The following is a 14,675-nucleotide window of genomic DNA, read 5'->3' as shown; positions in this document are numbered from 1 at the left end:
GGTGTCTTCTTATTTATCAGGATATCTACACCTCTGCATAGGCCTCTCCAACCCAGCTCCTCTTTAAAGGTTCAATTTCTCATTAAAAAAAATGTAACTCTTGCAAGGATACCACATCCGCTGACAATATCTTTAAGTGTTCGAGAACCGAATGCCTTTTTTTCCCACATCATGGAGCCTGTGCACATTCCATGTGATAAATTGGATTTTGTTGGTCTTGTATTGAATCAAAGTTAACCTCATCTGTTCCATCTATCATTGAAGAACCAAATAAAACATTTGAGCAGACATTTAATAAAAAAACAAAAAAACGGAGCAAAGTATGTCTTTGTATTTGAGGCGCTATGCCTTTTTACATTTTTTTATTTTATCTCCGACTCCTCTCTTAATGTACCAACACAACCTGTGGATACATACAGTGTACATACATTTGAAGAAAGACTGCCACTTAAGTATTGTGGTTAGCTTGTATTACCTTAGAAATTAAAGTATAGTGGCTGGTGAGGGTCTACTTGGGGTGAGTGGGTCCTCCGAGAGACTGAAGTGGGATGAGTGGAGGCCCCACTCACACCACAGAGTAGTGTCTGATGACCTCCCAGTCACCCCATCCCAATCCCCCAGATATAGCCCCTCCATTCTCAACAATAACCACCATTAAATCTTAGTTGTAATGACAAACAAGGAATAATAATTTGACATCCTATCCTTATCTGTCCAGAACTCTTATTAATTTTACAACAGGTTTACATCATAAAATAAGAAATACAATTACATTGTAGTATAATTGTCTTTCTTTCCTTCCCTCTCCCTCAAACCAAATCCATCCCTCTCCACCACCCCTTCCCAGTTCTCCAACCTCTTTTTTTTAACCACACCCAAACCAAGCTTGTCCCACCCTCCCATCCTTACCCAACATGCACCCGCAAGCCAAGCTTATCACCACCTTCCATCCTTGCCTCTTCTTACCCACCCACCCCTCCCTTCTTCTCAGATATTTACACCCCTCTATATATCCACTTACTCATCCATTCAAACACAACATATACCCTATGCCTCCACACATCCAGTCTCTCCCGCCCTCCTACACATTCATCCTCCTTCACTCTGCCATTCATATGAACAGACACACACCCATAGTACAAGTATTGACTTATATGCTATATTCCCTCTTTTATATTGTATTTTCAGTGTCCATCTATCTCATTGGCATCGGTTAATTATATCATTACTTCCCATACAAGACACTTAAAATGATGGTAATATTTTAACAAAATACTTTATGGATATGCAATGTTTTGATCCAGAATGGGTTATTGGCATTTTCCTTATGAATTGTTTTAATACAACCTTTGTAACACAGTTCCTGAAACACTTAATGTGGCTCAAACAGATTTTTGGGAGTTTTCCCCGTACATAATTTAACTGCTTTTCCCTACAATTTATTTTCTTATCTATAATACCAAGGACAATGGACTGATAACTGGACAGGGATGGAAGCATAAAAATATAAAAAAGTTCAATTCTATTACAGAGAAAGGAAAAATACATTAATCTTCACATTTTAAAATACAAAAAAATCCCACTCCTTCAATCATTCAAAAACTCTTCCCTACACAGGCTCTGGGGAAGGTGGGACAGCACAACTTTATGTAGCTCCTTGTATGTGCAATCTTTAACTCCTCAAAATCGTTCAGCTTCAGAAACAATCTCAATTTCCCTATACTTTTTTTCTTCTCTACTTGAGCAGTGCCATTTATCACCATTGCTCTAAAAGTAACAAAGTCCATCTTCTTCACAATAAGAATTTCTGGGTCCTGCTGGTGATAGGAACTCTCCTCAGGATGTAGGGCAGGTCTATCCACCATCACCCTCTAAGGGCATTCAGACTTCGCTTCATGATCTGCACCATTTCTCATTTTCCATTCTTCCACTCTCTCCTTCATAATGCTCTTTCCTACATATCCCACATCTCAGCTCCTCCCATTTGCATAGAACTACTACTGTACACACTTTCTTGAAATACAATGATCTATAATCACATGAAATAAGAGAAAAGACAAATTACTTTAATTCTAGAGAACTTTATTTAGAATTCAAGCCAAAGTGACAAATTAAAAAGCTACCTTTCTATAAGGGGTAGGGGAAACCAGGGAGAAGCAATACAGAAAAGCCACACCAATCACTGTTCACACAAACACATGTTCAGATTTGTTTTTATTGGATATTCCGCATTACCAAGCAAAATTGCATTTCCCCCCCCTCAAACCTCTGCAAAAAAAGAAACCCTGCAAAAAAAGTAAAAAAAAGATATCCAACTGAAAGCAATTAGAAAGCAGGATCACAGAATTGTGTAGAAATGTTAGTTGCTAGCCATGTCGTGCCGTATGTACACAGCAGTGTAGAGAAATGGTCGGAAAATTATTCCTCCTTACCTTTTGTAAACTAACTGCTACTTTTGAAATTAATTTACTATTAAGGCTAATTCAGAAGCCAAATTAGTAATTCATTAATTCTCTCCATCAATTCCTTGCCTCAATGGCAACCAAAATCTATTTATATATACACAAATTATTTTTACTTGGGAGGAAAGAACAAACTCATTAAAGCAATCTTCTGGGATTCTTAAGTCACACCCCTTTTTATCAATATTACAACAAAAGAATACCAAAAATAGCTTTATTTATAAATTAAATCTTTTACATACATCTTTTCCCCAAAAGTACATATTTTTGCAAAGGTAAAATGTTTAAGTTCAGGCATTCATCATTCATTCATTTACACAGCAAAAAAACACCTGACATTCACAGGCAGATTCCAAATACAAAAATGTATTCAAAGTTATGGCTGAGGGCCCTGCCTCAGAGGTGGTCAAATATAAAAAATACCTCTTCCTTACAAAACAAAGGGAGGGATGGAGGGAGAGCAGCCCGTAAAGAGGAAAAGAAAAAGCAGCATGGTTTTTCTTTTTTTTTTTTTTAGGAAATTGCACTCGTTTCTCCCTCCATTTTCACCTGAACTTCATCCTTCACATTTTGAGCCTCACCGCCCGTTTCAGACAACGAAGACTCCACTTCCTGTTTCACCACAGCACAGCAGGAAGTGACCTCATCGCTCTCACGTTTAATGAGCGCACCCAGCGGGTTCTCCATCAGCTTAATGGGGGACGGGGTGACGTCCAGGAACGAAGATGTCTGGCAGGAGAAGCAAGGCGATTGACAAGGAGGAAGAGAAATGACCAGTTAAAGCAGCATAGAAAGATTTGGAACATTTCACAGACCAAACTAAACAAACAGATCAAGTGACCATGTGGTTACTTACATTGTTGTAATCTTCAAAACATGAAGGATGATATGTCTGTGGAAAAAGATAGACAAAAACACATTTGATTAGTATTTCCTTCACAAAGAGGACCATTTTGCTACGAGTGATTCCTCTAAGGTAATACATGCTAACCACAGTACTTAAGTGGCAGTCTTTCTTCAAATGTATGTACAATGTATGTATCCACAGGTTGTGTTGGTACATTAAGAGAGGAGTCGGAGATCATGCTACGAGTGATCTTTTTAGTGAACACCCACCTTCTCGTCGACTCTGATGGCATCTCTCAGGTGCCACTCCTCTTCCTCCTCCTCCCAGTACATCTCAAACTGCTCCTGGCAGATCTCACACGTCTACACACAGACAGTGGGGGAAAGAATGGAATCTTACAACATTCTGACAACGTGCAGTGTCTACCATTAAAATAATATGGCAATATACAGGCTACAGCAGCATGATACGAGAACGCCCCAGCGCCTGAGGATAGAACCAGAAGACAGGGAACACTGCCACCGAAGCCATGGCACTGGACTTGTTCTACCTCCATAACACATACACACGAGTACAAAGGAACAGCATGCATGCCAAGAATGGAGGATCAATCAACTTTAACTATAAGTTCATCTTCACGGTTAAAACTTTAGTTGTTTTAACTTCTAGAATGGCAAAAACAGCAACAAAACAAAGATCCAATGAAATTTGAGCGGAGTATGGGTCAAGACTAGTACAAGCCAATGAAAACACAGTCAGTTGTAGCCCTAAGAGGCTCTGTGTGATATCTGGGATGTAACCATTAGTCCAAACAGTTGCGTTATGCGAAGAAAACAAGAGTTTATATTGGACAAATTCAGGTATGTCCCTCCTGGTTTCGTTTGCTTCCATTTAAAAAAACAATGTCAAAGCGGACGTGCATACCTATATAACATAGGTACATAAAATTTTGCGCTACACGTCCAACACAGCATTCCTAACCTAGCCCACAATGTCCGCTGTGTGGATCGAGCAGTGAACAAGTCGAGCAGTCATCTGAAAGAGTAAGAAAATTCTAGCAAGATAATGGAATTCATTGCCCTTGACAAATCAACCGTTCTCTGTCGTGGGTGATGTTCGCTTTCGCGACTGGTCGAGCACCGGTACACACTACCAAGTGAGCCATTTTTCAGATGTTGCCCTACCGGAGTTAAACAGTAATAGCGTCACTGCTATTAGCGTCACAACATACTATGGAACGCCGCTTGGGTCTTCGCATGTCAAAAAAAGATACATGTCAAATAAAATTGACACATTAAATAACAGTTCTATTACTGAATGTTGTGTGTTCTGAATTTGCACATGCAAGCCAAGCGCCATAACAACTATCAGTAGCACTGTCAAAGCTGTACAAAAATGTCTGCAACCAAGCAAACACCGGCCAAGAACGATGTGTTGACAATACCGCGTTGGTAATAAAGCATTATTCGTTCGACTGCAACTTATGAGGTAGCTAGCTAGCAACAATACAACAAGCCTGAAAACAAATACCCAGTAGAAACAGCAGTCATTTTCAATCCTTGTAAGTATTAGCTAGATAGCTACTTGTTGTTCGCCTATTGAAATTGAAATTCAGTTCATGAAAATAAATAGCTAGCCAGCCACTTAGCCCTGTTGCCCAAAGATAACATTATAAGCAGCCAGCTAGCTTCATCTGGCTAGTGAGGCTCGACCGAACTGGGTTACGTGTTGTGAAGCTAGCCACAAGAAGGATTAGGCACAAGTGGAATTTGCGGTTTGCCTTCAAAATAAAAGTACCTCAGAAAGTGACACAGAAGGTTACAATTGGTAGAATTATGCCATGTTTAGACTAGATAATGTGAAACATGGTTGGAATGTGAAGCAATGAAATGGGGTATCAGTCTACTCGGTGACACCCACGGAACACAACTGAGAGTTTACCCAAATATTAGTGTTGTAGCTCTTATCGCGGGACTGTGACTGTGTGAAATCACCTCCCCAGTCAGCCTATTGTATGTATTGACATTCATATAGCACTGTACAGCTTTTCCCAAGGATTGGGGATCAATGAAAAGGGGTATCAGTCTACTCAATACCCAATATATTTTTCCCCAACATCCTCCTCAGAGTTATCAGACTCCAAAACATCCACGCAGTATTGGTTTTCCTCTGGAATCGTGTTCAATACACAGGAATTGACAATAAATGTGGCTCAATTCACAGTTGTTTCAGAGTCCCGCAATAAGAGCTATGACGCTAATGTTTCTCTGGGTGTCACGGAATAGACTGATACCCCATGTCATTGATCCACAATCCATAGATAAGGCTGTGCAGTGAAGTAAGTATACCCCCAATGCAATTCTAAAGTCTAATACATCCAGTGTGATTTCAACAGCTTTTTGTCAAATTAACCTTGTGACTAGGGGGCAGTATTTTCATTTTTGGAAAAATAACGTTCCCGTAGTAAATGGGATATTTTGTCAGGACAAGATGTTTGAATATGCATATAATCGACAGCTTAGGATAGAAAACACTAAAGTTTCCAAAACTGTAAAAACATTGTCTGTGAGCATAACAGAACTGATGTTGCAGGCGAAAGCCTGAAAAAAATCCAATCCGGAAGTGCCTTATGTTTTGAAAGCGCTGCGTTCCAATGCGTCCCTATTGAGCAGTGAATGGGCTATCAACCAGATTACTTTTTCTCCGTATTCCCCAAGGTGTCTACAGCATTGACGTAGTTTTACAGATTTATGTTGAAGAATACCCGTAAGCGGCTACATTGCGCAAGTGGTCAACTGATGCTCCCAGAGTGATTCTCGCATAAAATACGGAGGTAGCCATTATTCCAATCGGTCCTACTGAAAAACAAATTGTCCCAGTGGATATATTATCGAATAGATATTTGAAAAACACCCTGAGGATTGATTATAAACAACGTTTATATGTTTCTGTCGATATTATGGAGCTAATTTCTGCGTTTTCGTGACTGCAATTTCCGGGCGATTTCTCAGCCAAACGTGAAGAACAAACGGAGCTATTTCGCCTACAAAAATAATATTTTGGGAAAAAAGGAACATTTGCTATCCAACTGGGAGTCTCGTGAGTGAAAACATCCGAAGCTCATCAAAGGTAAATGATTTAATTTGATCGCTTTTCTGATTTCCGTGACCAAGTTACCTGCTGCTGGCTGGACAAAATGCTATGCTATGCTAGGCTATCGATAAACTTACACAAATGCTTGTCTAGCTTTGGCTGTAAAGCATATTTTGAAAATCTGAGATGACAGGGTTAACAAAAGGCTAAGCTGTGTCTCAATATGTTTCACTTGTGATTTTCATGAATAGGAATATTTTCTAGGAATATTTATGTCCGTTGCGTTTTGCTAATTAGTGTCAGTTGATGATTACGCTCCCGGACCCGGGATGGTGAGTTCGAGGTTAACAAATTATATTTAGTTGATTTTATATAAGAATCCAAACTAGATAAGCATGATCTATTCAATTAATGCATAATTGTATTTGTATTCATTTGCATCACTCTCAATTACATACTTTTATTTTGAAGGCTAACCGCAAAGTCCACTATAGTGGCTAATCCTTATTGTGGCTAGCTTAGATGGGTAGATAGATGATAGATGGGTCCGACCACCATTAATCAAATACTATAAAGTAGGGTTATTTTAGATGACACCTAGCAAGGTAACTATAACTACTGAAACAGATTGTTGTTTTGCTATGTTTTTGGGGAAGAACATTGTTTGCATCAATGAGCTAGCTAGCTTTCTTTTATGACCAGCACTGTAGGTGCCGAGACAACTTTACCAGCATCATAGCACGCGCATCGATTAATCGTTGTGACATGAAATACGAGTGATAGTGTAATCAATGTGTAATAACTACGTAAAAAATTCACGAACGTGTTAAATTATTATGTGACGTGCAGTCATATTCGAGTGTTATTTGACACATCAAATAGTGTTATTTGTATCTTTTTTTACACCAAAGACCCAAATGGCAGGGACTGTAGTAGCGCCTCTTGCACCGAGATGTGCCTGAGACCCCTGCGCCCATGTGTGTGTGTTAACTATTTACTGTACTAGGATGCTTAAAAGGTCCCTAAAATGTTTAATATCGGTATTGTTTTTTTTTGTTGTCAAGGAAAATATTGGATATCCTATTGGCCAAAAATGCATCACTAGCTGAAAAGTGTATAAAATCGACCATACAGCCATGCAATCTCTATAGACAAAAATTGGCAGTAGAATGGCCTTACTGAAGAGCTCAGTGACTTAACATGGGATCCTATGACGGTGCAACCTTTGCAACAAGTTAGTTCATCAAATTTCTGCCCTGCTAGAGCCGCCCCGGTCAACTGTAAGTGCTGTTATTGTGAAGTGGAAACGTCTAGGAGCAGCAACGGCTCAGCCGCGAAGTGGTAGGCACACAAGCTCACAGAATGGGACCGCCAAGTGCTGAAGCACGTAGGGAGGAGGAATAATGGTCCGGGGCTGTTTTTCATGGTTCGGGCTAGGCCCATTAGTTCCAGTGAAGGGAAATCTTAACGGTACAGCATACAATGACATTCGAGGTGATTCTGTGCTTCCAACTTCATGGCAACAGTTTGGGGAAGGCCCTTTCCTGTTTTAGCATGACAATGCCCCCGTGCACAAAGCGAGTTCCATACAGAAATGGTTTGTCGAGATCGGTGTGGAAGAACTTGACTGGCCTGCACAGAGCCCTGACCTCAACCCCATCGAACATCTTTGGGATGAATTGGAACGCTGACTGTGAGCCAGGCCTAAATCACTTCCATCACTGAATGGAAGCAAGTACCTAGTGGAAGATCTAGTGGAAAGCCTTCCCAGAAGAGTGGAGGCTGTTATAGCAGCAAAGAGGGGATCAACTCCATATTACCGCCCGTGATTTTGGAATGAGATGTTCGACAAGGAGGTGTCCACATACACTACATGACCAGAAATATGTTGCTACCCACCTCATCCACCACATCTGCAGCTGCTTTAACACTCTGGAACTCCTTCTCCTTGGCGGCCTCCTGGGTCTTCTGCACTACCTCCTCATTCACCTTCTCAAAGAACAGGCTCTTGGCCCGCTCCTCCAGGTCCGCTATCTCCTCAAACTCTATCCAGTCCTGAGGACAGGGAAGAGACAGATGGGCAAGGGTTAGAAAGAATTTGATAAAACATGATCAGCTTTTTATTACAAGGCAATAACTAATCATATAACTAATCATTTTCATTGTAAAAAAGTGAGTGTGAGTGGGTATTGTTCATATTGGGGTAGAAGGTAATGGTTTTACAATGAGGTAGTTCTAGCTGTGGTGGCTCAGACACAAGGTGAGAGTGTGTGTGTGTCCATCTCTCTTACCGTGAGGCTGTAGTACCAGCGGCGGTGGGTGACCTTCTTGCTGATGTCTTTCTCGGAACGGTTCAGCCGGTAGTGCCAGTCCAGGTGGTCAGCGTAGACGTCTGTCTGAGAGGCGGTGAAACGCATGCCGCAGGAGTAACACTGGATCCCTGTGTACAGCTTAGTCACCACGCTGTCATAGCGCCTGGGGAAAGGGACAAACAGAACCAGTGGTTAATTGTCATACATTTTACATATAAAGACAAATACATTACCATTTTATGAACACATGTGGACCATACATTGTATTTATCCTACTCAGAGGATCACTGGACAAAACATAACTAGAGAATTCTCATGCATAAATAACTAGAGTGAAGCATTCATTGATGTCAATGGTAGATGGACATCTTCATAATCAGACCAGCATGGTGCATTTCAGCAAACGTACTGTTTCATGTCTTCGATGACGAAGCCGGTGAGGTCTGGGACATTCTCATCCTCCTCCTGCTCTTCCTCTTCCTCCTCTTCTACCATGGGAGGGGTCGGTTGGGTGGCGGCTGACTCTGTACCGCTGTGTGCTGCAGCAGTGTCTGTACTCTGAGCTGGTTTGATGCCTCCGGTAGAGATGATGCCGGTGGAAATGAGCTTGGACAGCAGGTCGTTTACATCTACCTGCCCAAAGTGACTCTCTGGAGGAGGGAACTGGGGAGCTGGAGAAGAATGACAAACCAGAAATCAACTGACATAAAGCAATTACCAAACACTTGTATTGTGTGTTTTTTCCCCCTCTTTACTTTATTTTCATTGAATATTTTAGATCTGTTGCACTGTTTGAGAGGAGTGTTTTCAAGTAAGCAGTTAATTGTACTGCGTACACTACGCTGTACATGACAAACTTGATTTGATCCTTACCCAGTGACGGATTTACAGCAATAGATACTCATACTGGACATGTGATTCATCTGATCTCAGAAGGCCAGTTTCACAGACCCAGATTAAGCACTCCTGGACTAAAATGCTTTTTACATTGAGAATGTCCATGTTTTTGTTTTTAAGTCATCCAGATCTCTCACAGATTTCTAATCAACTAAGCAAGATGAATCCCTTCAAAATGCAGAGGATGAAAGACTATCATGATACCAAATGCTGTAACATGAAATAAAGAACCCTTTATCAAACAACAACATTGAGAACCGAAAGTAGATCTCGGTGAAATAAAAAAGTGAACATGATCTTACCAGGCTGGTTGAAAGGCACTGTGCTGGGAGGGATGAAGGGCTGGCCAAGGTTAGAAAGCATATTCATCTGGAACAAGGACAAAACAGACATTTAGCCTTCAACTGACCTAAATAGCTTGTATCCTGTCCTCTCCCTCCCGAGCACATCTGGCGTTTGAGTTAAATATAAGATGTTCATTTGGCATTAGGATATCAGGGCCTGCTTAGAGAAAATAATTGTAAGCAAAGCCTCAGTAGAGTAAGGACTTTGTTCACGCTCCATATTATGAAGTTTGAGATTCAAGATTGCAGAGGTGAAAACTATAGTTGAAGCTTTAGCTGGGAGGAACACTCTCCATCCAATGAATTGTTCTGTCCAATATATGAATATTGATGATTCATGATGTGAATCTTTAATTGTTATGAAGTGCTTCACCAAGCTACATTTCACCGTAATGAGAACCCACTGTGGGTGGTAACTAATACAGAATGAGCCAAAATATTTTGTTCTATATCAGTGGAGGACTTTGGTGAAGCCCCATCCAATACATTTTTCTGCTCATTTATGAACTGAATGGGAGCATCAGATGGAGTTTCACCATTTTGTTTATATCTATAAACTATTTGTTTATTTCTATAAAGTAGGGCACCAGTGAGGATTTCTTTCACTGGACAACTTGTTACAGCTGTTGATAAACCATTGATAAAAACGCATAGATTTCCCCCCCCATGCCATTACATTAAGATACAAGGGGGATCGTAGCTATGTATAATTAACCCTTATCATGGTTGGCGTCTTGACGGATTTATCCATCATAAAACATGTGACATAATACATTACTTGTGTCTGTGGATTAATGGTAGTTGCTATACCATATATTAAGCATTAAGCTAAATTAGACCTCGAACTTGAACCCTGTCTACCTTGATACTTAAAACCTAAATAGATGTATCATTGTTGGATGCGCATTTGGCGTCCAGCTGATTTTTTATTTAACCTTAATTTAACTAGGCAAGTCAGTTAAGAACAAATTCTTATTTACAATGGTGGCCTACCAGAACCCGGGTGACGCTGTGCCAATTGTGCGCCGCCTTATGGGACTCCCGATCACGGACGGTTGTGACACAGCCTGGGAACGAACCAGGGTCTGTAATAATAAAGTGCCTTAAACTGATGCGCCACTCGGGAGATTAATTAAATCGTGATAATCTGATCCAGGAAGGAATGTTCTGAATGATAGTCAAGTGACAAACATCTGTTGTGAGAATGCATGCAATGCAACAGCTGAAGTGCTGGGGGGGAAAAAAAGTGTTTGTGAGGAATGTCCAGAATATTTCAGTCTCATTTGTTACGCCGGTGAAGATAATTGTGACTGGATCCACATTGGATAAAACATCCCTAGCAAATCGATGTTGATCACCTGTTGTAGTCGGCTTGATCATCAGATTTAACAGAAAAAGCAATGAGTTAATGTTTTCATGCCTCAGATTGGACACAGTCTACTGTGCTCAATTGTGTAGAATAGACCACTGAACAACACCCAATGCTACTCCAACAAATTATTCTGGATATAAAAAAACAACATTGCCTAGTGGGCTTATTCAAAATATGATCAGGTAATGAAATAACATACCAAATACATTTAGCTTCCCATGTTAGACCTGCAATTTAAAGAAATAAGGGGCTTGCAAAGCTACAGGACTGCTTTGCTAGCACAGACTGGAATATGTTACGGGATTCTTCCGATGGCATTGAGGAGTACACCACTTCAGTCACTGGCTTCATCAATAAATGCATCGATGACGTTGTCCCCACAGTGACTGTACGTACTAGAGGTTGACCGATTAATTGTAATGGCCGATTAATTAGGGCCGATTTCAAGTTTTCAGAACAATCGGAAATCTGTATTTTTGGGCGCCGATGTGACTATTTTTATACCTTTATTTAACTAGGCAAGTCAATTAAGAACACATTCTTATTTTCAATGAAGGCCTAGGAACGGTGGGTTAACTGCCTTGTTCAGTGGCAGAAAGACAGATTTTCACCTTGTCAACTCGGGGGATCCAATCTTGCAACCTTACAGTTAACTAGTCCAACGCAATAACGACCTGCCTCTCTCTCGTTGCACTCCACAAGGAGACTGTTACGCAAATGCAGTAAGACAAGGTAAGTTGCTAGCTAGCATTAAACGTATCTTATAAAAAACAATCATAATCACTAGTTAACTTCTTAAAGTATTGGGGGCAGCATTTTCACTTTTGGATAAATAGTGTGCCCAATTTCAACTTCCTGCTACTCATGCCAAGAATATAAGATAAGCATATTATTAGTAGATTTAGATAGAAAACACTAAAGTTTCTAAAACGGTTTGAATCATGTCTGAGTATAACAGAACTTATGTAGCAGGCAAAACCCAGAGCCGTTCAGATGTATTTTTTTTTTTTAGGTCTGTCTGTTCAGTGAGTTCTCATTGGGAAACCATATTTCTTAGGCACTTGTTTTCAGTTCCTACCGCTTCCAATGGATGTCACCAGTCTTTGGAATTTGGTTGAGGTTATTCCTTTGTGCAATGAAGTATGGCCATCTTGGAAAAAGGTAACGCTGTTGAGAGTGTGCAAGACTTGAAAAGTAGCGTTAGTTTCCTCTCGTCCTCTATTGAAAACAGATAGACCAGTATTAAATTTGATCGATTATTAACGTTTAAAAATACCTCAATTGTATTACAAAAGTAGTTTGAAATGTTTTGGGAAAGGTTACAGGCAACTTTTGAGATATTTTGTAGTGACGTTGCGGGATGGAATTAATCGAACAAAAGTACCAATTGTGATTTTTATGGGACATATTGGAGTGCCAACAAAAGGTAAGGCATGATTTATATTTTAATTCTGCATTTTGTGTAGCGCCTGCAGGGTTGAAATATGCTACTCTTTGTTTACGGTTGTGCTATCATCAGATAATAGCTTCTTATGCTTTCGCCGAAAAGCATTTAAAAAATCTGACATGTTGGCTGGATTCACAACGAGTGTAGCTTTAATTTAGTATGTTACATGTGTGATTTCATTAAAGTTAGATTTTTATATCATTTTATTTGAATTTGCCGCGCTGCATTTCCCCTGGCTTTTGGCCAAGTGGGACGCAAGCGTCCCCTATACCATAAGAAGTTAACTGCACATGGTTGATGATATTACTAGATATTATCTAGCGTGTCCTGCGTTGCATATAATCTGACTGAGCATACAAGTACCTAAGTATCTGACTGAGCGGTGGTAGGCAGAAGCAGACGCGTAAACATTCATTCAAACTGCACTTTTGTGCGTTTTGCCAGCAGCTCTTCATTGTGCGTCAAGCATTGCGCTGTTTATGACTTCAAGCCTATCAACTCCCGAGATGAAGCTGGTGTAACCGAAGTGAAATGGCTAGCTAGTTAGCGTGCGCTAATAGCGTTTCAAACGTCACTCGCTCTGAGCCTTCTAGTAGTTGTTCCCCTTGCTCTGCATGGGTAACACAGCTTCGATGGTGGCTGTTGTAGTTGTGTTGCTGGTTCGAGCCCAGGGAGGAGCGAGGAGAGGGACGGAAGCTATACTGTTACACTGCCAAAGCTAAAGTGCCTATAAGAACATCCAATAGTGAAAGGTTAATGAAATACAAATGGTAGAGAGGGCAATAGTCCTATAATTCCTATAATAACTACAACCTAAAACTTCTTACTTGGGAATATTGAAGACTCGTGTTAAAAGGAACCACCAGCTTTCATATGTTCATGTTCTGAGCAAGGAACTGAAACGTTAGCTTTCTTACATAGCACATATTGCACTTTTACTTTCTTCTCCAACACTTTGTTTTTGCATTTAGACCAAATTGAACATGTTTCATTATTTACTTGAGGCTAAATTGATTTTATTGATGTATTATATTAAGTTAAAATCAGCGTTCATTCAGTATTGTTGTAATTGTCATTATTACAAAAAAATTAATTAAATAAAATTTAAACAGACGATTAATTGGTATCGGCGTTTTTGGTCCCCCAATATTCAGTATCGGCGTTGAAAAATCATAGTCGGTTGACCTCTAGTACGTACATACCCCAACCAGAAGCCATGGATTACAGGCAACATCCACACTGAGCTAAAGGGTAGAGCAGCCATTTTCAAGGAGCGGAAGTAACCCGGAAGCTTATAAGAAATCCTGCTATGCCCTGCGACAAACCATCAAACAGGCAATAACGTCAATACAGGACTAAGATCGAATCACACGACACCGGCTCCGACGCTGGTCGGATGAAGCAGGACTTAAACTAATGAACTACAATGGGAAGTGCAGCCGAGAGCTGCCCAGTGACACAATCCTATCAGATGAGCTAAATTACTTCTATGCTCGCTTCGAGGCAAGTAACACTGAAACATGCATGAGAGCATGAGCTGTTCCAGGCGACAGTGTGATCCCGCGCTCCGCATTCGATGCGAGTAAGAACTTTAAATAGGTCATTCACAAGGCCGCAGGACTCGTAGCACTCATGTCTGTAGCCATGAAGTGCTTTGAAAGGCTGGTCATGGCTCACATCAACACCATTATCCCAGAAACACTAGACCCACTCCAATTTGCATACCGCCCCAACAGATCCAGATGATGCCATCTCTGTTGCACTCCACACTTCCCTTTCACACCTGGACAAAAGGAACATCTATGTGAGAATGCTATTCATTCACTACAGCTCAGCATTTAACAACATAATGCCCTCAAAAGCTCATCACTAAGCTAAGGACCCTGGGACTAAATGCCTCC

General features: G+C 40.6%; 2 protein-coding genes and 1 non-coding gene across 4 annotated transcripts in view; all 3 read right to left on the bottom strand.

Annotated features, from left to right (window-relative positions):
• LOC121838636 (NLR family CARD domain-containing protein 3-like) overlaps window positions 1-14,675 on the bottom strand; it is a 733,752-nt gene that overhangs the window by 453,997 nt on the left and 265,080 nt on the right. The window lies entirely within an intron of this gene.
• pcf11 (PCF11 cleavage and polyadenylation factor subunit) overlaps window positions 2,198-14,675 on the bottom strand; it is a 32,237-nt gene continuing 19,759 nt past the window's right edge. For both annotated transcript variants that reach the window (XM_024376727.2, XM_024376728.2), the window contains exons 9-15: window positions 9,914-9,980; window positions 9,124-9,385; window positions 8,694-8,877; window positions 8,302-8,457; window positions 3,579-3,671; window positions 3,319-3,354; window positions 2,198-3,191 (exon numbers count right to left, since the gene is read on the bottom strand). In XM_024376727.2, coding sequence (XP_024232495.1) covers window positions 2,976-3,191; window positions 3,319-3,354; window positions 3,579-3,671; window positions 8,302-8,457; window positions 8,694-8,877; window positions 9,124-9,385; window positions 9,914-9,980 — 1,014 coding nt within the window. In that variant the 3' untranslated portion in view covers window positions 2,198-2,975. The remainder of the gene's footprint in view (window positions 3,192-3,318; window positions 3,355-3,578; window positions 3,672-8,301; window positions 8,458-8,693; window positions 8,878-9,123; window positions 9,386-9,913; window positions 9,981-14,675) is intronic.
• LOC112217290 lies at window positions 3,782-3,915 on the bottom strand. Its single transcript, XR_002948458.1, has one exon. It is a non-coding gene; the product is annotated as a small nucleolar RNA SNORA57 (small nucleolar RNA).

Source organism: Oncorhynchus tshawytscha, linkage group LG17 (genome assembly GCF_018296145.1).
Source record: "Oncorhynchus tshawytscha isolate Ot180627B linkage group LG17, Otsh_v2.0, whole genome shotgun sequence".
In the NCBI taxonomy this organism is placed as follows: Eukaryota; Metazoa; Chordata; class Actinopteri; order Salmoniformes; family Salmonidae; genus Oncorhynchus; species Oncorhynchus tshawytscha.
This window is presented reverse-complemented; position numbering and strand designations above follow the sequence as displayed.